The 24,365-nt window shown below is 42.2% G+C and overlaps 1 protein-coding gene across 1 annotated transcript in view; it reads right to left on the bottom strand.

The window, feature by feature from the left end:
* Positions 1–14,910: 14,910 nt before the first annotated feature.
* LOC142213608 (cadherin-1-like) overlaps positions 14,911–24,365 on the bottom strand; it is a 35,021-nt gene continuing 25,566 nt past the window's right edge. The window contains exons 7-16 of the mRNA XM_075281989.1: positions 23,799–23,974; positions 23,087–23,215; positions 22,827–23,009; positions 22,415–22,659; positions 20,641–20,783; positions 19,246–19,470; positions 18,693–18,920; positions 18,067–18,197; positions 17,840–17,983; positions 14,911–16,628 (exon numbers count right to left, since the gene is read on the bottom strand). Of these exons, the coding sequence (XP_075138090.1) occupies positions 16,422–16,628; positions 17,840–17,983; positions 18,067–18,197; positions 18,693–18,920; positions 19,246–19,470; positions 20,641–20,783; positions 22,415–22,659; positions 22,827–23,009; positions 23,087–23,215; positions 23,799–23,974 (1,811 nt within the window). The 3' untranslated portion in view covers positions 14,911–16,421. The remainder of the gene's footprint in view (positions 16,629–17,839; positions 17,984–18,066; positions 18,198–18,692; positions 18,921–19,245; positions 19,471–20,640; positions 20,784–22,414; positions 22,660–22,826; positions 23,010–23,086; positions 23,216–23,798; positions 23,975–24,365) is intronic.

Below are 24,365 nucleotides of genomic sequence, written 5' to 3'. Positions count from 1 at the left end.
AAGGAGGACAGGGGCTACAGTGACAATAAATTGAGTGTGGGGGAAGGGAAGGAGAGGAGAGATGGGCGAGGGGAGGTGGGGGGAGGGGGGGAAAGGGACGAGTGATAAAAGGGAGATCAGTTAATGTACATACGGTGAGAAGAAAAAGAAAAAAAAAAAAAACATATTAGAGACAACAGAGGACCAGAGAGTTTATCATTTCTAATCTAACAATATCCTCCAAATCTAGGACCTCAGCTCTGGTCAAAGTGGCCCGTGGGCCACCCACTAGGATGTTGTGTCTATGACAAACAGAGAAGAAAAAATAAACTTGCATGTCGCTTAAACTGTAGCACCTAGGTTTAAGGGCAAGAAAATTGAGGGCCACCCTGAGCAAAGTCCACTATAAAAGTGTGAATAAAGATAAGGTGCTACAAATATAGGAAAATGTCCAACTAGGAGTAACTTATAACGTAACAAGTAACTTAGCTAGGAAGCAAAGAGATGTCATGTCCTCTTCAATAAGAGCTCCTCTCACAGGCGCTGGGAGAGCCAGGCACGAAGTGGGCCGTAGGATCAAGATGGAAGCAGTCTCGGGGGAATCCTCTTCTGCTTCGGTGACTTGAGTCTCCTGGATTGGGACCAAGAATCGGGATCCGGTAGCTCCGGGAATTCCGGTAGAGGAGGGACAGGCAGCCAGGATGGTATGTCCAGCGGCTCGACCCCCAAAAAGGACCAGATTGCAGGTAAGTCCGATGGGGTGTGTATTGTAAACCTCTTCCCTTTGTAGGAAAAGGCCAAGCCAAAAGGGTAAAGCCATGCGTATCTAATCTCCTTTTTCCTGAGCAAATCAAGCAATGGGCGTAGTGTGCGGCGTTTCGCCAAAATGGAGGGAGCGATGTCTTGGTAAATGCCGATTTCATCGTCCCCTATCAGAACCTTATCTTTGCCCTTTGCAGCAGTTAGAATAGCTACCGTGTCCTGATATGACAAAAGGCCACAGACTATATCTCTTGGCGGCTCACCTGGCTGCGGCTTCGGCTTTACCGCTCTGTGGATGCGTTCCACAGTAATAGTTGCTGCGCGTTCAGGGCCTACCAGGTCCGTGAAGAGAGTGGCGGCCATCTTGTGGAGGTCTTCCGCGCCACTTGCTTCTGGATAGCCTTTAATTCTTATGTTCTTTCTTCTATTTCTATTTTCTTGATCCTCGATCAATGTGAGGGATCTGTCAATATATTCTTTTTGAAAATGGAGCGCCGCTTCCACTGAGGTGGAGTGATTTTGTATTGCTCCCACTCCATGCTCTAGCTGCTGAACTCTCTGGCCATTGTTGTAGAGTTCAGCTTTAATCTCCGCCAACTCTGCCATAACTGGAGATAAAGCTTTGATTAGAGCTTTCTGAAGAAATGCCCGGGAGATGTATTCAGCACCCGAGGCAGCTGGATCTATGTCCGTAGAGCTCTCCATGTCAGAGTCGTCTGCTATATCCTGTTCGGTGCAAGAGAGCGGCGCCATCTTAGACACGCGGGCCGGAGAGTTCAGTGACTTTCTCTGTAGATATTTCTGCAGATCGTTTTGCTGTTTAGAGCGTTTAGGGGTCTCTGGGGGGTCTGTACCCCTTTCCCTTCCTGTTCTGACCATCTTAGCTGGAGTAAGCTTGAATTATGAGCGGGGTCTCGGCTAACTGCTACGGAGCTCTCAGCTCAGGCTGCCATCTTCACTCGCGGTCAGACTCCGCCCCCCCGACTAGCATAGACTTTCTATGAAGACATATGTAGATGCTCACATGTGGCATATATGACATTGCATTCTAAATCCATTGTCATTAATATGGAGTTGCCCCCACTCCCCCTGCACTTTGGAAGCAGTTTCTGCTATATACCATTCTGGTTGATGGTTGGCATTGTGCTTTGCGATGTAAGATTGTATGCAGCTGCTCAGCTATGGAAAAGCTAAAATGCCCGAGAAGATTGGAGCTGTTTTGTCATGACTTATATGCCAGTTTTCTGGCATACAGGGCATGGTTGCAAATTTTTGCGCAAGGTCCTGGTGCTTCTCCACCCTTCCTGTTAAAGGGGCTCTATCACTGGGAAAAGTCATTTCTATCTAAACACATGCTTGCATAGGCTTTAGAAAGTCTATTCCACACTTACCTTTTGTATGTAGATTGCCTTAGTGGTCTCTGAATAAAGTCTGTTTTTATTGATATGCTAATGAGCTTCCAGCCAGCTCAGGAAGTTCCCAGCAGCCTCCTCTCTCCTATTAGCTTCCTGTTTGCCTCCCACACATAGAAGATGAGTCATCAGCAGCAGCAGTCGCCCATAGAAAACAATAGGAGAGGTGTGCATGATCTATGGTGCACCAGTCTAATTAGCATATGAATAAAAACAGACTTATTCAGAAACCACTGAGGCAATCTACATACTATAGGTAGGTGTGGAATAGACTTTCTAAAGGCTATGCAAAGGTGTGATTAGTTAAAAATGACTTTCCTAGTGATAGAGCCCCTTTAAACTCTTCACTTACTCTCAAATCTCTACTGAATCTGTTTTATTCTCCCAAGATGGACTGCAACCATGCTGCAACTTTTTCAATTAAATAAATGGAAAACCAATAGAAGGAACCTTTCATTTTTAATTTAAAGGAAGTCTAACATTGGCAATTTCCATTTGTAACTAAACATATCTTTGCATAGCCTTTACAAAGGCTATTCCAGGGATACCTTTTATTCTTTCATCGGTGCCCTGTGTTTTGGAATGAGCTTGGGTTTAGTGATATGCAAATTAGCCAACATGGAGCATCGGAAGCCTTCTAACTATTCCTTAAGCACCACAGCACCATAAGCCTTCCCGTTCTCACCGCTTCCTTCTTTACAAAGGATCCCTCCTACAGTTTTTTACTGCTTCCAGAGGGGGTAAGAAGGGGAAGGCTGATGATGCTGTGGTGCGCAAGGAATAGTTAGAAGACTTCCAGTGCTCCGTGCTGGCTAATTTGCATATCACTAAAACCGGGCTCATTCCAAAATGCTGGTGCCAATGAAAGAATAAAAGATATCCCTGTAATAGCCTCTCTAAAGGCTATGTAAAGATATGTTTAGTTAAAAATGGCTATTGCCAATGATAGACTCCCTTTAACATTGCAGTCAATAATGACAGACACAAACATTTGTATCTGTTAGTTACAAATCAGAAAAAAGGGGATATACAGCGTTGGCCAAAAGTATTGGCACCCCTGCAATTCTGTCAGATAATACGAATTTTCCTCCAGAAAATGATTGCAATCACAAACTCTTTGGTATTAATATCTTCATTTATTTTGCTTGCGATGAAAAAACACAAAAGGGAATGAAAAAAAAGTCAAATCATTGCTCATTTTACACAAAACTCCAAAATTGGGCCGGACAAAAGTATTGGCGCCCTCAGCCTAATACTTGGTAGAACAGCCTTTAGACAAAATAACTGCGAACATCCGCTTCCGGTAACCATCAATGAGTTTCTTACAATGCTCTGCTGGAATTTTAGACCATTCTTCTTTGGCAAACTGCTCCAGGTCCCTGAGATGTGAAGGGGGCCTTCTCCAAACTGCCATTTTATGATCTCTCCACAGGTGTTCTATGGGATTCAGGTCTGGACTCATTGTTGGCCACTTTAGAAGTCTCCAGTGCTTTCTCTCAAACCATTTTCTAGTGCTTTTTGAAGTGTGTTTTGGATCATTGTCCTGCTGGAAGTCCCATGACCTCTGAGGGAGACCCAGCTTTCTCACACTGGGCCCTACATTATGCTGCACAATGTGTTGGTAGTCTTCAGACTTCATAATGCCATGCACACGGTCAAGCAGTCCAGAGGCAGAGGCAGCAAAGCAACCCAAAACATCAGGGAACCTCCGCCATGTTTGACTGTAGGGACCGTGTTCTTTTCTTTGAAGGCCTCTTTTTTTTTTTTTTTCCTGTAAACTCTATGTTGATGCCTTTTCCCAAAAATCTCTACTTTTGTCTCATCTGACCAGAGAACATTCTTCCAAACATTTTTGGCTTTCTCAGGTAAGTTTTGGCAAACTCCAGCCTGGCTTTTTTATGTCTCTGGGTAAGAAGTGGGGTCTTCCTGGGTATCCTACCATACAGTCCCTTCTCATTCAGATGCCGATGGATAGTACGGGTTGACACTATTGTACCCTCAGACTGCAGGGCAGCTTGAACTTGTTTGGATGTTAGTCAAGGTTCTTTATTCACTATCCACACAATCTTGCGTTGAAATCTCTCGTCAATTTTTCTATTCCGTCCACATCTAGGGAGGTTAGCCACAGTGCCATGGGCTTTAAACTTCTTGATAACACTGCACATAGTAGAAGGAGGAACATTTAGGTCTTGGGAGATGGAATTGTAGCATTGAGATTGCTCATGCTTCCTCACAATTTTGCTTCTCAAGTATCCTCAGACAGTTCTTTGGTCTTCTTTCTTTTCTCCATGCTCAATGTGGTACACACAAGGACACAGGACAGAGGTTGAGTCAACTTTAATCCATTTCAACTGACTGCAAGTGTGATTTAGTTATTGCCACCACCTGTTAGGTGCCTCAGGTAAGTAACAGGTGCTGTTAATTACACAAATTAGAGAAGCATCACATGATTTTTCAAACAGTGCCAATACTTTTGTCCACCCCCTTTTTTATGTTTGCTGTGGAATTATATCCAATTTGGCCTTTTGACAATTATTTTTGTGGTTTTCCATTGAAGACAAATTAAATGAAGATAATAATACCAAAGAATTTGTGATTGCAATCATTTTCTGGAAGAATTGCAGGGGTGCCAATACTTTTGGCCAACACTGTACAGCTCACCAACAACATCCAGTTCAGAAATCCACACCTCTGAAGTAAGGTGCACGAAACAAACAGGTAAAGCACAGACACAGGGGATAGAAAGTAGATAACACATCCAAGTAAAAATGATCAGCACCCAAACAAAAAATTATGATTAAAATAAAATATAACTTTCAATCTTCAATATATATATATATATATATAGTGTTGGCCAAAAGTATTGGCACCCCTACAATTCTGTCAGATAATACTCATTTTCTTCAAGAATATGATTGCAATCACAAATTCTTTGGTATTATTATCTTCATTTAAATTAGTCTTCAATGGAAAACCACAAAAAGAACTGTCAAAAAGCCAAATTGGATATAATTCCACACCAAACATAAAAAAGGGGTGGAGAAAAATATTGGCACTATTTGAAAAATCATGTGATGCTTCTCTAATTTGTGTAATTAACAGCACCTGTTACTTACCTGAGGCACCTAACAGGTGGTGGCAATAACTAAATCACACTTGCAGCCAGTTGAAATGGATTAAAGTTGACTCAACCTCTGTCCTGTGTCCTTGTGTGTCCTGTCTGAGGACTTGAGAAGCAAAATTGTGAAGAATCATGAGCAATCTCAAGGATACAAGTCCATCTCCAATGACCTGAATGTTCCTGTGTCTACCGTGCACAGTGTCATCAAGAAGTTTAAAGTCCATGGCACTGTGGCTAACCTCCCTAGATGTGGACGGAATAGAAAAATTGACGAGAGATTTCAACGCAAGATTGTGCAGATGGTGGATAAAGAACTCGACCTCGAGTTGTGCACTTGTGTGTTCATCACATGACCATGGACTGTATGTCATATGACCATGGACTGTATGTCATATGACCATGGACTGTTCATCACATGACCATGGACTGTATGTCATATGACCATGGACTGTTCATCACATGACCATGGACTGTATGTCATATGACCATGGACTGTTCATCACATGACCATGGATTGTATGTCATATGACCATGGACTGTTCATCACATGACCATGGACTGTATGTCATATGACCATGGACTGTTCATCACATGACCATGGTCAGAATTTTATCCACTAGAAGTAACAGAATAAATGACAGCAAGCAGAGAACTAGAAAACCTTGAGGAATTGATAAAGAAATTATATTGGAAAATTGTAGAACTGTTAATTATACAAACAATAACTTTTCTTGCCCAATATTGATCTGAAAACCATCCCCTTCAAACAACAAGTTCAAAGTTTGGAAAATGTACAATTGATTTCCTTTCCTGACTTTGCAGTACAGATAATGCACATAGTGATGACACAGTATTGGACTACTACACACACTGATGTCACGGTACAGGGATAATGCACACTATTATACACAGGAATAATGCACACACAAAAAGATCATGGTGTACAGTGTGACATCACTGTGTAGAAAGTAATAATGTCCCAGTAAAGTAATGGAGGTGACCGACATCATTCATAGTTCTCGCTAATTGCCCCCTAACTCTTAGTGGAAATGAGTTCCCATAATTGATGGGCCCCATAGAAACTACTATGTCTGCTACCCTGATATTTACAAGCATTCCTGAGACGTAATGGAGATCAATTTTATAAATGGGCCTGAATCCAACTCTGAACAATTTACCAGGTCTTCAATCATTCTGAGGACGTCACGGCCATGGAAGCCTTTGTCTTGGAAAAATGAACTCGTTTATTTTGAACATCTTTGTCTCTGACTATGGTTGCATTGTCAGCTTTAAGAAGATGAAAAAAAAAAACTATCCTTCTTTTAATAAAAATTACCCCCTTCATAATCAGAGTCACCATTCACAGCAATACATTTACCACTGGTGGGAAATGAGCAGGCGGATCAGGAGTAGAGGAATGCTTCCTCTTCTTAAGGTGAGCTGAGCTGAGACGGGTCATTACAATTATGGCGATACCATATTTATATTGCTTTTTATTACGTTTTACCGCTTTTACAAAAAAAGCTTCAATTTTTGAAAATGAATGATTTTCCTGGGGTCACCGTATCCTGATGCCTATAACTTTATTTACGGTACCATGGCAGCCCCTTTGAAACCCATGATGGGTTTACAGGAGATCCGAGTGGCGACAGGGATGTTGGGATTATCTTCCGAATCCAGCAGCCAGCCCTGGCTCTCAGTTGTGTAGCACAGCCGAGAGGCAGAAGTAATGCCGCATCTGTGCTCCTGTGCCCCCTGACATTACAGCGCTGTATTATTTCAGCATTTAACGTTAGCTATATGCATACCTCCCAACCGTCCCGATTTCCGCGGGACAGTCACGATTTGGGTGACATGTCCCGCGGTCCCGGTTGGAGGGAGGTATGTCCAAAGGACGCAGATCTGAGTTGAACACATATGCGGCTGAAGCAAGGAGCTGACATAGGTCAGCTCCTCGCTTCGCCGCTGCCCGCCTCTCTCCCTGACACGTATGCGGCTGAAGCTGCTCGCGTGCTCGCTTCGCCGCTGCGTCTCTCTCTCACTGACACATGCGGCTGAAGCGAGGAGCTGACCTGTGTCAGCTCCTCGCTTTGCCGCTGCCGCCGGCTCCTGGCTTGTAGACGCGATGTACAAGCCAGGAGCCGGCGGCAGCGGCGAAGCAAAGAGCTGACACAGGTCAGCTCCTCGCTTCAGCCGCATGTGTCAGCGAGAGAGAGACGCAGCGGCGAAGCGAGCACGCGAGCAGCTTCAGCCGCATGTGTCAGGGAGAGAGGCGGGCAGCGGCGAAGCGAGGAGCTGACCTGTGTCAGCTCCTTCCTTCAGCCGCATGTGTCAGCGAGAGAGGCGGGCAGAGAGCGACGAGGGAGCGGAGGAGAAGGTAAGTTTAATGTGGAGGTGGAACGTGAATCTGGGGGCAGATGAAGGAGAGGATGGCATGACACTGGGGGAAGAGATGTGGGGACATGAATCTGGGGGCAGAGATGGAGAGGACATGAATCTGGGGGCAGAAATGGAGGGACATGAATCTGGGGGCAGAGATGGAGGGACAGGAATCTGGGGGCAGAGATGTGGGGACATGAATCTGGGGGCAGATATGGAGGGACATGAATCTGGGGGCAGAGATGGAGTGGACATGAAACTGGGGGCAGAGATGTGGGGACATGAATCTGGGGGCAGAGATGGAGGGACATGAATCTGGGGGCAGAGATGGAGTGGACATGAAACTGGGGGCAGAGATGTGGGGACATGAATCTAGGGGCAGAGATGGGGGGACATGAATCTGGGGGCAGAGGTGGGGGACATGAATCTGGGGGCAGAGATGGAGAGGACATGAAACTGGGGGCAGAGATGTGGGGACATGAATCTGGGGGCAGAGATGGGGGACATGAATCTGGGGGTAGAGATGGAAGAGGGACATGAAACTGGGGGCAGATGAAGGGTGTATATGAAACTGGGGGAGAGATAGAGGGGGGACATATAATTTACGGGTGACTGTAGGAGGATTATACTGTGTGCGGGCACATGAAAAATTAACGAGTGGGCGGAGTCAACACAAAAGTGGGCGGGGTTAAATTTGCCGCGCCGCGCTACGCGCGTCGCACATTTTGTCCCTCTTTCAATTCTTCAAAAGTTGGGAGGTATGTATATGCTTAACACAATGCAAAAGGGCGGCGTAGAGCGTTAAAGGGTTAAAGCAGGATAAAAAAAAGGTGAAGCCCAACTCTTTGGAGATCATCACTAGCAGGCACTGAGCAGATATAGTGGATGCTAGATATAGCATTGTCAGGTGGCGGCTGAGCACATATTTGTCAGATTGCTTAGTTTTACTCTGCCTGGTATTTGCTTTCCTGTCTAGAGGTCGCCATCTAGTGGAAAAGAGAAAAAATGCTATTGAATATTGATTAAATTCATTTGTTATTATTCACATGAATAAGGGCAAGATCAATCCAGTCCAAACAATCCCTATTGAGCAGCATAAGAAAGTATCTGAAACAGCTTACCTTGCACTCAAAAGAGCCTTGCTGCTGGGCGATGGCGCCATAATTCAAAGAAGGAATTGAAAGCTGGCTGTGTCTAAACAAAGCGAAGGATATAACTTACATAGCTAACAAGATCCACAAAATAATTCAGAAGCTTCAGCCACATACAGGTAGATAGATGAGAACAAAGTGAATATCCTTGTTGCTTATCGGGACAAGAGGCAACCATCAATAGCTGTAAACTGCCTGGAAAAGGGGATAATGAAAGTTATGAAATCAAATTTAAAGACCCTAAGTGTATGTTCACACAAAGGAACTTAATGCTGATATTGAGGCAATTTCACTTCAAAATCAGGAACCCTGATTCTGTCTCGTATTCAATGGGTGGCCCATGCTATAGGTGTCAAAAATTTCTGGGAAAGATGTAACATGCTTGAGATGAAGGGACAGTTTTAGGCTAAGGTCTTACAAAGCAAGCCACAGCCGAAAAACTCTGTGGAAAGACAGCGGCAGAAACGCATCAGGTTTTGGGGGTTTTTTTTCAGCGTTTTTCACAAAAAAAAGTCCGCAGAGTTTTCTTCTGCAGACTTTCTGCTTCTATTATAACTATACAGAAACTGCCAGCGTTTCCATAGGTATGTCAGAGACAACAAGAGGTTCCCTCTGGTGTAAGCTGTAGAGTTCCAAATTGATATATGTTATTCAGGCCTGAAGAGAAAAACATCTCAGACACACAGCTCTGCTTGCAAATCAGATGAATTCTGTTTATTGTATCAGTATGCCCAATTCTTATAATGCCTTCCTGCAAAAGTGTCAAGACATGAAAGAGTAGTGAAGAGAAGTAGGTGATGTAGGTTTCATTGACAGAAAAAGATAAGAAAATACACAGGACACAGATGTGTCCTCTCCCAATGAGGCCTCCGAGATAAGAATCTGCAGCTTGTATAAGATAAGATAAAATAAGATAATCCTTCAATAGTCCCACCATGGGGGAATTCAGTGTGTTACAGCAGCATGGATAATACAGTAATATAATTCAAGAAAGAACACATACAAGCTCAGAATAGTAGATAGAAAACATTACTTGGAGTCATAGAAACCAAAAAGAAAAGAAAGACATCAGGATCATTTAGTTCTCTGTGTGGAGTGATCTCCGCTTAGCCTGATGTAGATTATACAGCCTGACCGCGGTTGGGGGGAAAGATCTCTGATAACGCTCCTTCTCACACTTGGGGTGAAGCAGTCGGTCACTTACAGAGCTGCCCAGTACTATCACGGTCTCATACATAGGGTGGGATTTATTCACCAGCATGACGCTCACAACAGACAGTATCCTTCTGTCTCCCATCACCTATAATGGGTCCAGGGGGCTCCCCAGGACAGAGCTGGCCCTTGTAACTAGCCTGTCAAGTCTATTTATATACTAACAATTATATTAGTCCCACCCCATATAGTTGACTAGCTGGTACCCGCGACTTCGTCTGCGGTGATTGTAGAAGTGGGTAAATACAGGCGCGGGTAAGGGTTTCGTACTGTGTATAAGGTGTGGGATATGAAATGTAACTGTGTATCTTGTTTTTGCTGTAATTCTGAGAGCACATGAGACTTGTTGAATGTAATTTGTATTTCAGCTGCTATACGGTGTTGTGAGAAACTGTACATAGTGTATTTGGGACAGAAGTATTTCAGGTTAATATACTTCAATATACGACAATGTATGATTTGTTATTTTCTGCCAGTACATGTAAGTTTTGGGCACAGGATACTCTTGAGCAAGCCATATAAAGTCTGGCCCTGTGCATGACAGTTCAGTAACTTCATGTGCCTCTTAGTAATAGCAATTAACCCCATCATGTCCCTCACATTAACCCTTGTGTAAGAGTTACTGATATGTGAGAGACTTGGAGGTAATAGTTAAGTATCTTCATTATTGAGGTTTTTTTATTAGTACCTCCATATGTCTCACATAGTAGTAACCTTTATATGAGTCACACAGGGGTTAATATGAGGGACATGATGGGGTTTATTCCTATTAATGTGAGGCATACAGGGGTTAATATGAGGGACATGATGGGGTTTATTCCTAATAATGTGAGGCACACAGGGGTTAATATGAGGGACATGATGGGGTTTATTCCTATTAATGTGAGGCACACAGGGGTTAATATGAGGGACATGATGGGGTTTATTCCTATTAATATGAGGTACACAGGGGGTTAATATGAGGGACATGATGGATTTTATTCCTATTAATATGAGGCACACAGGGGTTAATATGAGGGACATGATGGGGTTTATTCCTATTAATGTGAGGCACATGGAGTTACTAAGACTAAACTAATAACCCCAAATGCCTGACATTAATGAGAACAGTAATCCTATGTACCTGCGTGTTTTTCAGTGTCACTTTGCTAGCAGCTTCCTCTCCTCCTCGGGGAATGTTGGCAGGATGCAGACCACTATAGCAGGCACAGACCTGAGCGATTAAGCTCCACCCCCTGGGTTTCCTGCACCCCTCTCAAAGGGGAGTGTCCTTATGCCTCAGTTCTAGCAGAGCACAGACTTCATTTAACTCTTGCAGGTCCTGTGCTGCTGGTGTGCCAGTGAAATATGGCAGGAGTGCCACTCTTGGCATGTGTGCCAGGGGTTGCTGACCTCTGCTGTAGAGGGTAATATGAAGCTTGCTATGGTCCAAAGTGTGTGAGATTGCAGAAATAGTGATGTGAGTTTGGGTTTTGTGGGGGTCCTGGGAAGAACGTATGTGCGCTATTGTGACGAAAAGTAGCCTATTGCGCAATCGAGTGTAGTGACTATGTTTGTGGAAAATTTCAGCCAAATCGGTGGAGCGGATTTTGCGTGATTGAGGAACAAACATTCAAACATCCAAATACACAAACCCACAAACATCCAAACTCACAAACTTTCACCTTTATAATATTAATAGGATTCCAAATAGGCTCACACATTGCCCAAAATTGCATGAAAACAATACGGATCTGTTGTACGATCTGTGGACGTGTTATAAGATACAGAAGCAAGTTAAAGGAATATTTTTTTCATTGGTACCTCTGATATACAGTATTTTCCACTACCAGGAAGAAGTAGGAATAACAAAAGGTTTCAAGCAGAACCTCCCCAGTTTGTTCCACACTGTGTGTCTGATAGTGGAAAGTTATATCTTATCATTTTGTCTTAAAGGGATTCTACCATTAAAAAACTTTTTTTTCTAGGTAACACATTGGAATAGCCTTTAGAAAGGCTATTTGTCTCCTACCTTTGGAAGTGATCTCCGCCACGCCGTTCGTTCAAAATACCGGTTTGTACCGGTATGCTAATTAGTTCTCTCGCAGCGATGGGGGCGTCCCCCACTGCAGGAGATGCGATGGGGGCATCCCCATTGCTGCTCGAAAACCGACTCCAGCGCCACCTCTGTCTTCTTCTGCATCCGCCCCTTCCTTCTTCGGCTTGACGTCGGACACCTGCGCAGTACGCTCTGTTCGGCGAACTTCGCCGAACATACTGCGCATGCCTGCGGACATAGTGCCGACACCGCAATTTCACGCATGCGCAGTACGTTCGGCAAAGTTCGCCGAACAGAGCGTACTGCGCAGGTGTCCGACGTCAAGCCGAAGAAGGAAGGGGCGGATGCAGAAGAAGACAGAGGTGGCGCTGGAGTCGGTTTTCGAGCAGCAATGGGGATGCCCCCATCGCATCTCCTGCGCTGGGGCCCGCCCCCATCGCTGCGAGAGAACTAATTAGCATACCGGTACAAATAGCTGGCTATTCCGACGTGTTACCTAGAAAAAAAAGTTTTTTAATGGTAGAATCCGCAGAAACGGAGTGTGGCACTCATAGTTAATGAGTTGAAACATCTTATGTACATAGACTGTAAACAGATAGAAGGAAGTCTTCCAGTATGGCACAATTTTTCATAATATGGAAAGCCTTTATAGTTTCCTACTTATCCATAGACTAAACAAGATAGGTAATGGGTCCATTCACTGTCACATAATGGTACCTCCTTGAGAAGTACTTTGGGTCAACTAGAAGTTGATTAGAATATTTTTAAGGATGGTACCGTGGAGGCGTAGATGAAAACCAGAGGTGGTCTAAGAGAGTACCTATTTCATAATCTGCTCAACATATTGGGGTATTGGAATGAGGGTAGCAAGTTGTATTATCCTTGCCATGGAATAGGTGAGGTTAGCTACGTTCATTGTTGTATTGTTCTTGATGTTAATTAACCCAGATATGTACAAATATCATTACTATCACTATATTGAGGGTTTGTTGTACCCATTGTGTTGTACGGGATTACTTACTTGAATAAAAAATTATGATAAAAAAAAAAAACTAAGCTGTTGATACAACACTGATCTGTTGGAATGGAGATTGTCTGATACCTAAAACTGTTGCAGCCATCAACTGTTGGAAGAGTTTTTCTGATTTGAGCCATCTGTAAATCCCTGGGTGATGCAGGTTACCTCATTAGAGCTCTGTAACTGCAAAGTTTGTTGCCTCCTTTTCAGCAAAGTTCTATAATTCTACAGTTTCATCTGAGACTGTTTGAGTCACTCTTTCTTCCAAGTGGGGAACTTGTTCCAACACAACAGCGCCAGGAGATCCCCATGTAAAATAGCACACCAACCTGTCTTACTGGCGACCCACTAATACCCAAATTTAAAGGATTTTACAGCCATTCCACAGGATTGCTGTTAAAGGGGATTTCCAGGCAGAATTATTTTTATTTTTTTTAAAAGGTATGCTAGTGCTAGTAATAGTTACATAGTAGATGAGGTTGGACATCAGTCCATCAAGTCCAACCTATAACCCTAAAATCCCTACAGTGTTGATCCAGGGGAAGGCAAAAAACCCCATGAGGCTCATGCCAATTGCCCTATTTCAGGGGAAAAATTCCTTCCTGACTCCAAATCTGGCAGTCAGTATAAAAACCCTGGATCAATGTGTCCTTAAAATCTAGAGTCCATAACCTGTTATATTTTTCTCTTCAAGAAAGGCATCCAGGCCCTCTTTGAACTTGTTCAGTGAATCCACCATCACCACTTCCTGGGGCAGAGAGTTCCAGAGCCTCGTTGTTCTTACTGTGAAGAATCCCCTTCTATGTTTCTGGTGAAACCTTCTCTCCTCCAGACGTAGAGGATGTCCTCTTGTCACTGGCCTAGGAGTAAAAATATCCTTAGAAAGTTCTTTATATTGTCCCTTCATGGGTTAATAAGTACACCCATATACCTTTAGCAGTGTTTGGAAAGATTTCTGGGTGTCTCTGGTTGCTGCTGGTATTCTCTGCCTTTGTTTACTTGGTGTTACCTTCCTGCTGTGCAGGTTCCCGTGTACCTTCCACACTAGATCCCTCTCACTTAGCCTCCTCCCCTCACTCCATTACAAAACCCTCCAGCTCACTAAGCCTAGCCCCTCCCACTCTCACTGACTAGCGGTCCCGCCTATTACTAGCCCCTCCCACCCTGTCTCACTAAGCCTAAGCACCTCTCACTCTCACTGACTAGTAATCCCGCCCATTGCTAGCCCCTCCCACCCTAACCTATTCCGCCCAATACTAGAAGACAGGAAGAGAGGGAGGAGCTGTCCATGGACACAGAAAGGCTTGATAAGTATTACTAGGGATAGGGGAGTGGGACCAGTGATGGTAACGTTCTGATTCGTAAGCAGTGAAATGGAACATCACCGGATTATCAGAAAGTGTCCCTGGATTGGTCACATGACCATTCCAGGGATATGGGTAATTATAGATTTTTTTTAATTGAAGTAAATTAGAAGTTAAGTGGGGGGAGGGAGTTTAGTTTAGGGGTTAATCAGTTTATCCTGGACAACCCCTTTAATGATAGACTAGTGGGGTCCAACTAGTGAAACCCACATTAATTGCAACAAATGGAGCATTTGCAGAGCAAGCATACAACATTCTTATTGGAGGTACAGAAGCAACCGAGTCTTTTAATGTTGGAGGTCACACAATTGCAGATAGCCTCCATTCTGCAGAAATGTAAACAGATAAGTGTATACAAACATAGATCTTATACATTGATATCCATACAGAAAGTATATTATAAGATTTACAGTTTTTAATAATATAATGAATAACTTTTATTCAGCAAAAATTGTAATAATAGGCCACATTCCCACACACAGCGAAGTCCATGTAATACTCTTATGTTACTGATTTATATTACTGTCCGCTTTGGCGTCACCTTTCTTGCATGATTTGTAGATATAGAGAATAAAGCAGAGACCTAATAATCACTGTCAAACGTTTTATTTTATATAAACAATTTTATTTTTGTAAAAAAAAATATATAGGAGAGTATAAACAATGGATATCTTCCATGAGATTTTTCAGATTTCAATTTAAATATGGAAGGTCCCAAAAGGGGAGCAGAGAACCCTCAACAAGCATAATATAGTGTTAGGGTCTATTCACACATTAGCGCTACATTTTGACCTGAATTTCCCAAAAAATGATGTAAAATCGACAAGTTCACAAATAAAGAAAAAACTACTGTGTGAATAGACCCTTATGTAGATTTCAATTACCACCAAGGACAAAAACTAAAACCTGTTACATAGTGTTTGCATTGGTTCCTACCTTCACATCTGAAAGGTTTTGTGCTCCTGGGTTCCAATGTGAAATCTATAACCTGGCTCCCAAACTATCAGGGCATAGCCCCAGTGCATGGGTGTAACCTCAGCCACTGTTACACCTCTGTGTTGTGCTCCTGTATTCACTGTACTAGTAGTTATCTCCATAGCACCAATATTCCCATACCACTTAATGTGTCAGAACCCACTTATATAATATGCTTATAACTAAGGAACAATTCAGATGTTACGGAAGCTCTTTCAAGTGGTTTAAACCATTCCTACAAGAAAAATGTTGATTATTGGGGCTTTGCTCCATTTACTGTCATGGCTGACATTAACTACTGCCATGTGTCCATCAGAGGCTTTAAATGTGATAAGGTTACTTGGCAACTGATCCAATCACTACTTCTAATTTGCCGACAACCAATCAGATTTTCATTTCACCCGTAGAAGGGTTGTCAAAGGTAACAGCAGTGTTTTTGGTACAGAACCTCCCGATGATACGTTTATTTTAGGTATACATAAAAATATAGTTCTCTGGATATAATTTTATCAGGTCTTCATTAACAGAATTAAAACATCCCAAAGATATATTATCTGAAGGCACTAAATCATATTGTATAAAATAAAATTGATATAAGCACAACATAGACAATCTTTATATGTTTGGCAAACAGCATTGCTTTCAGAAACCATTTTTCAGACCTGCAGCTGTTGTGAAACTACAACACCCAGCATGCTGAGTCTAGGATTGTCAGGGCATGATGGGAGTTGTAGTTTTGCAAAGGCTAGAGGGCAACTGGTTGAAAAACACTGCTTTAAGGGCACAAAGAACAAAGAAAATAATAGATTTTAAAACAATTTACAGCTACTTCACGTAAAGAAATCCTGTACGTGGGTAATGGTACATAAGAGGATGACCTTGTCTCATGATAACAATTCACGTTAGAGCTGAGCAGCGTCCTGTTCAGGCTTTTTTTACAGTGCGAACTAATCAAAAAAAAGTCACAATTTCTGCCAGTATTATTTTCAGATGTCAGTCTCAGCCACATTCTAGTCCTCGTCTCCTCCGTACATGTCCGCCAGTTTAGTGAAGCGAGGGCCCCAGTCATTCAGAGCGCTGTAGTCCTGGTCGCCGTCTGAATTGGAGGAGTTCAAGGAACTGAGAGAGGCAGCCTCTGATCCACTTCCTTCGTAATCGAATACAAGGAGGGAGTCGTATGGTGGGGCGGTAGGGTCGTTGTCAGCTGCGTTCAGATTCTGGTTAGAAGAGGAAAATTCATTTTATTACTTTTTATTGCCATTTTTTTCTTGCACTCTATTCATGGTTGAAAATGAAATCATTGCATAATGGAAACGTTTTAATAACTGTAGAAGTGACTTTACAAAGCCCTGTACTCCAGAATTCTTGCATAAAAAGTCATATTGTTGAATTTTGTGAAATTTTCTAATTTATTGCAAACTTTTTGCATTTTAACAGCACTCACTCCAAATAGGCACGGTAAGCCTCTATATCTGTTCCCAACATTTATCAAATGCAACTGTTTAAGTCACAAAAATAGTCGCAATTCCACTCCAGGACAAGGGATGAGAAACATCTCAGGACATCGAACATCTGCCAAAAAACTCTGTGTGAACATACCCTAACTCTTACTGTTTACATCCATGACTTGCTTATGTCTGACACAGATGCCGGGTTTGTTGAAGCGCATTTCATTTCGTTTTGACCCGCTATTTAATGACAAAAAGTGGACCAGACCACACCATATTATCCTTTGTAATGCAGGTCAGTGTGTATACATCTCATTATAATATGCACTCCCAAAAATTACAATGAAACCTCTCCAAAAGGCCACTTCTATGAGAAGACCACTTTTTATCATGGATTTTCAGTTTTCCATACAAACTAACTTATTTGAGAAGACTACCTTTCTAGAATATCTTTTTCTTTCTCTTTTTCGTGCAATTTTGGGTAGCTGTCTCACAGAGATTTCACTGTATATTATTTAAAAAGGTGCACACATGAAGAAGGACTCCCCCTTTATCTATACAGATCATGTATACATCCAATTATCTTTGCATCATAAACTTTGTAATCGTTGCACACAAAGGGCGTATGTGATCATCTCATAAGTAATAGAGAGGAGTTGTAAGTGAGTAAGGTGGTTTTTGCTGAATCTTATGGGTATATTATTGTGCCAGAGTTTGGATCTTCTGGTACTCTATTGGGCCAGTAGGACTCTTGGGATGTCTATGATTGCCAGGAGACCATTGTTGGGTTGTCCCCGATTATACCTTCATCCAAAAATCTGACTTATGTATACGGCCAACAAAACTGATACTGCCATTACAATGGGCTTGTCAAGGCATATTAACATAACAACCAATCTCAAATTATTCAGGTCTTCAGCTCTAGTTAGAAGAACAATTGTAGGTGAGGAACCCATTTAGAGATATCTGTATTACCCTACCTCATCAATGAAGTTTCCTATTTCATCAGGATTGGCTGGACGTGGCCGATACTGCGGAGCTGGCATCAATGTTGGTGCAACGTCATTACGAATGATTTCTGGACGGGCATCAAGACCACGGTGAAGTTGACTCAGATCAAAATCCTTCAAGAGAAAGAGGAAGTTCTAATTAGTTGTTCAGCCAGAGAATATTCATGAGAATAGATCCATTCTTCACGGTACGTTACCTGGTCCTCCTCTCCTCCACCTTCTTCATCATAATGATAAACATTATCACGTGTTTCATCTTCAGGAGGTAATAATGGCTCCTTGACAACCTTCTTTTTTCTCACAAACAGCAGGAGAAGTAACAGCAGTACTATAAATAGATAACCAAACAATGCGATCTATCAGTATTGGTTTATGTTTTTTGTTTTTTTCAATGTGAAGTGAGCTTGCAAATAATAGAAATAACAGGTGAGCTGTAAGTCAGGAACCAACCAGCTTTACCTCCATCTTATATTGCCCTTTTCTTTACCATATTATTATGTTACTTCTATGTCTCTCTAACTCCACTCTATTTTAAAAGAAACATTTGAAAGAAACACTTCTGAACAAAACAAAATATAATCTGAGTAAGGCCTCATTCACATTGTCGCACTGTAGTCACATTCATATTACAGAGATAAGCATGATGTTAGTATAAGCATTGTAGTCAGTATGAAAATACTGGACAGGGCCGGAGGGCCCAAACATGTAATACAATATATGAACTGAATGTGTGAAAGGCCACCAGTTCAGAAACAGCAAAGGCTCCATCAGCTTTAGCATGCTAAAACATTAGTACCAAGAGTAAACTGAGAAAATGACTTACTCAAAAGCGCCAAGATGCCCCCAAGTATTCCTAGTATCACAGGGATTCCCATTCCTCCAGCCAGTGCCTTTGGTCCACTACACATTGCTCCACCGCCTTTAATAGCTTCACATTCACAAACTTGTATCTTTAGATGAGTTGTGTTTTTCAGCCCCTGACTATCCAAGATGGTAACAGTCACTGAATATGTGTCTTCCTCCATATCCCTCTTTGGTCTTATCTCAAACTCTGTAAGTTAAAACACAACAAAAAAGTTGTATTGGTCAGAAATAACCATTTTTGCACAACACTATGGAGATTATGTACGAGCTATATAAATGAGTAAAACAACATACTACTGCATCGGAAACATTTAGTAGAGATGACTACATTTACACAGCCAGGTATTACATAAAATAAAAGTAATACATTATAAATACCAGGAATGACATAAGTATAAAATGTAACAAACAATGGCAGAAACTAGCAGTAATGCAAAAATAAATAAATATAATCTTGAGGATTAAAAAGCATTCACTAGTACATATCTCATAGCATTTTCTTGGCTACTTACTGTTATTGGCTACAGTGGCTGTCCAGTTTTCCCGGGCGTCACGGTTGATTTCTGCTGTGAAGGGGTCTGTAAACGGACTTTCATCTCTATCAATTATGTCAATAACCATAGGGTCGGGGTCCCTAAGGCACATTACAATTTGCGAATATTCCAAATAGGGAGCATTATCATTAACATCTTTAAGAATAACCTGGAGGGTCCCTGTTCCAGTAGCAGCTGGTGAACCTGTGTAGATAAGCACAGTGTCAGACACATCAATACATCTAATAGATAGTTACACTTATATTTTGCACTCTATCATTTTCTTGTATCAGTGTGATATGTTTTTATATTCTACATTATATTTTTAATAAAAGTGCCCTCAAAGTCAATACCTAAGTTAAAGCTGGACAATGTTATTGACATGTGTTGAGGCATATTCATGACTTGATAAATCAGTCACAACATACATCACACTTTCACACTGGCTAGTATGAGGCTACTTTTCTACATCATGGCCTGTGAGTAGCAGAAATGCAACCATTTGTCTAATTTGCTAATTTTTGTAGATTTTTTTTTTTTGCATTCTGCACATGAAAAATGAAAACTGTGCTGTGAGTGCAATGAACAACAAAGACAGATGTTCTTTCAGACAGTTTTCATATTTGTGCCAAAGTTCGATAGCTAAAACCTCATAATTTACACCTTAAACAGGTTGTTTCCCCCCTCCCCCCCCCCCCCATTTCTTAGGGGTCCTTGATACCAATAAACACATTCTGGGATAATCATTATTGCCTTATGCCAGTTTTCTGTTGTAAAAGAAAAAGTCACAAACCAGCGAATTTTAAAACGATACTTGTGACATAAATTATTGCAAGTGGTATTTTTATCCTGCGTTTTCCAAAAAGTAGGTGCAATTTGGCCCATTTGCACTGCCAGATTTATTATCATTTACTCCAGTTTTCTGGTGTACATGCCATAAGCTGGTGTAGTATTGGCCACAAGTTGGTGTAGTAATGGCCACAAACTGGTGTAGTATTATTCACAAACTGGTGTAGTAATGGCCACAAGCTGGTGTAATAATGGCACAAGCTGGTGTAGCATTGACCACAAGCTGGTGTAGCATTGACCACAAGCTGTTGTAGTATTGGCCACAAGCTGGTGTAGTATTGGCCACAAGCTGGTGTAGTACTGACGCAGTACTGACACAGAGATTGCATCTAATTTATGATGAGAACTGCCCCTTGACATAAATGCATTCTCCACCAACGCCGGGCATAACAAAACCTGTCTTTCGAAACTGACTATACATCTTGAGCCCAGTTGCCTTGTCCCTAACATTGAATCATATTTGCTCTTATTTTTTAAGTGCCAAATACAAATAGGTACCATTCAATAGTGTTATTTAATAGTTACCATTGTCAACAGCTAAAATGATGGCTTTATACGTGTTGTTTTTGACATATACAGATTCTCGATCCAGCTGACCATTTCCAGTGATGATACCATTTTCTGGGTTCACAGATAGCCACCCAGCTGGGTCATTGCCCATATAATACCTGCAGAGGACATAAAACAGTTCAGTTCAAGGACAATGAAGGACTGACCTGACTAGCCATGTCGCTTCAACTGATCAGCGCCTGGAGGATGCCGATGAGTTGAACACACAAGCGATTAAAGCAGGAGCTGTCACAGCCAACTCCTGCTTTAATGCTGTGCTACGACTTCTGCATGTGTAGCCGCGATGTGATGACGTCACATCGCGCCTACAACTATATGAGTGAGACCGTGGAGAGCGCGGCGGGGGAGCGATGGAAGGTAAGTATAAGTGGGTTTTTTTTTTGTTTAAAACAATATGGTGGAACATAATGAATTGGCTCATGAAACTGAGGGAAGATGGGTGGGACGGCATGACACTGGGGCAGATGAAGGGGTGGGAACGGCATGACACTGGGGACAGAGATGGACGGACATAAAACTGTGGGCAAATGGGGGGGGGACGGCATGACACTGGGGCAGATGAAGGGGTGGGAACGGCATGACACTGGGGGCAGAGATGGAGGGACATAAAACTGTGGGCAGATGAAGGGGGGGACGGCATGACATTGGGGCAGAGATGGGGGAACCTGAAACTGGGGAACAGATGGGGGACATGAAACTGGGGGGACATGAAACTGTGGGCAGATGAAGGGGGGGGTACGGCATGACACTGGGGGCAGAGATGGGGGATATGAAACTGGGGAAGAGATGGGGGCATGAAACTGGGGGCATGAAACTGGGGGCAGAGATGGAGGGGGGACAAAACTGGGGGCAAGGATGGAGGGGGGGACACAAAACTGGGGGCAGATGAAGGGGTTATATGAAACTGGGGGAGAGATAGTGGGGGGACATATAATGTACGGGTGACTGTAGGAGGATTATACTGTGTGGGAGCACATGAAAAATGAATGAGAATGGGCGGACTCAACATAAAAGTGGGCGGAGCACGTCTTGTCTTTCCTTCTGATATGCCTAAAGCCATCAGAAAATACATATTTCCGATGGCTTTAGCCGCTGAGAAGCCACGCTACTGTCTGCAGCAGCGCTATTTAGCTGGAATGCACACCATTATGGACGCGCATTCCAAACTGAATGGGGTCACTGCAACATGAGCAACTGTATTGCGGGGTCACAGCATTAGAAAGGTTGAGAACCACTGTAGTAGAGTTTTATGTTTCTAACATATCCACAACATCTGTTCTTTATTTGTCCACATGTGTTGGTTAGGTGGTTGTGCCTATGTCAACTCATCAGAACAATGGTGGGGATCTGGTAAATGACACCATCATCAATATGTAAATATAGAATCTGCTACTTATAATGCTAGTGTCTTCTTATGCCCACACATGTAACTAAATGAACCTTCTGGATGCAACCCTGAAATCCTGAGTTAGTTTTGGGGTGGCCACTTTTAAGAAGCTCATCTATTACATAGAGTGTAGAATAAGTGAATTTCCCTATGATGGTGCTGTTGGTGATTTGAACACTTGTTGAAAGATTCCCCTACTGCCTACATTCACTTTGATAGAGCTGAGCAAGAAAACCAGACCCAACCCTGTTTCTGGAAGAAAGATACAGCACTGTTTCTGGGGGGAAAAAAAACTGCCATGATTTTCTAATCCGTCTTTGAGAAACTATGTAACCAACTTACATGATCTTTTGATTCTGCATCTTGTCAGGATCCTGGGCTGTATAGGATGCAACCTCTTGGCCACTGGCCAGGTCTTCTGGGACTGAAACAGTTTTTTCTATGGGATCAAACACTGGTGCCTCATTGACATCTGTAACAATCACAGTTACTGTAGCTGTGGAGGTCACAAGAGGTACCGAAAAATTAGCCTTGTTTGTAACCACCACAGACAAAATGTACTCCTTCTTTGTCTCATAGTCCAACCCCTAAAATAAAACAAACAAAAAAACCTATTACATTTCCTGGCATCAAGGATAGGCTAATTTTTCCACTGCTGAAATAATCTGTGCTGCTGAGAACCTTCACCATGATTTGGTCAAGGTGTGCTTGTGCCACTTACTGATGAATTCATCCACTACTTCCACACTCTTACCTTTACAGTTTTTAGGAGGCCCATGTTGTCTTCAGTGGTAGTTATACCGAAAACACCGGCTTCATTGCCTCTGATGATCTTATACACAGCTCTCCATGCATCTGTATTTGGAGAGTCATCATCTATGACTGTAAGCCGAGTAACTTCAAAGCCAGCAACATTTTCAGGAACCTCCACTTTGTACTGAAAATTAAAAACCAATAAATTAACTCCTGACCTCCCAGAAAATGTCTTGTCATTGTAACATTGTGTCTACTTACTGTGCTTGGTTCAAATATTGGAGGGTTATCATTGGTATCTGTCACAGAGATCACAGCTGTAGCCGTAGTTGAGAAGCCTTCACCTTCTTGATCTGTTGCTGAGACGATCAAAGTGTATTGTGGATATTTCTGTAAATGTACAAAATGTTTTATTTCTGTACTATTATTAATATGCACACATTTAGGATTGGGTAACAATTTCAATGAGTGAATGGCAACCATGAAAAGAGAGAGGCAAATCCTCAGCTTTTGTGTATGTATGTGTGCGTGTATGTGTGTGTGTGTATCAAATCCTAGTTCAACAACGTCTTAAAAATCTAATTTTCCCTTGTAAATACCACATACTCTTTGGCATGCCTTTGCTTGTAATAGCTGATATAATACTGCCCCCTACAGGCAACAATGAATAGATCTTAATGTATACGCAACAATTGTCTCAGTTTTGTAGATTCTAATTTAATATTTGTTTTGATGTTCTGATGGGTTTTAGTAATTTTAGTGCTGACATTTTAGTCAGTATTGGAACCAAGTTCACATTTTTGCACACTCATTTGGGTAACTGTAGTAGAGCATTTAGAACACTAGTGGGTGCTCTGAACCTGCATTTCCAAAAGTGAAAAATAAAGAAAACCCTAAAATGTAAGATGTCAATAAAAAAAAACTTTTTTATGTCATGGAAGGAATGTAGGAGGAGTCCACCCAAATCTCATACCTCGCGATCGAGACCAGTTTGCAGAACACTGATCACACCAGTCTGGGGGTTTATTGCGAACATGTTTGGGTTGGGAAGTAGTGGATCCTGACTGACGATACCATAGGCGACAATCCCATTAGCTACATTAATGGCATCGTCCAGATCTTCTGCTAAAACCATCATCACAGGAGTACCTTAAAACAGAGCAATATAAAAGTGAATCTATGTAACATATGGGTACAAGCAGTGGGGTATTGTTTCTAATTTAAGGTCCATTTTCTTGTGTGAGGCCTTTTCAGGACTAGTTTTACTTTCCTTTGGTGCCAATTTCGTTTTTATGCAATTATTCTTACATAATAGAAAGTCCACCATCTATAAAAATGAGCAACTTTATTATGCTTCACCCGTTACTGTGAATTTTATGGACATGAAATAAAGTTGACAATTTTTATGGATGTTGGACTTTCCATTCTATTATTTCTTGTTTCGTTGTGTCCTACATTTCCATGCATTCGCATCAGGTGAGCCAAAATGCTTGCTTATGGCTAAGACCCCACGGGCCGGAAACGTCGTGCTAAAGCTCTG

Source organism: Leptodactylus fuscus, chromosome 7, assembly GCF_031893055.1.
Source record: "Leptodactylus fuscus isolate aLepFus1 chromosome 7, aLepFus1.hap2, whole genome shotgun sequence".
NCBI classification, from domain to species: Eukaryota; Metazoa; Chordata; class Amphibia; order Anura; family Leptodactylidae; genus Leptodactylus; species Leptodactylus fuscus.
Note: the sequence above shows the minus strand (reverse complement) of the source record. Positions and strands in the feature narration are given on the sequence as shown.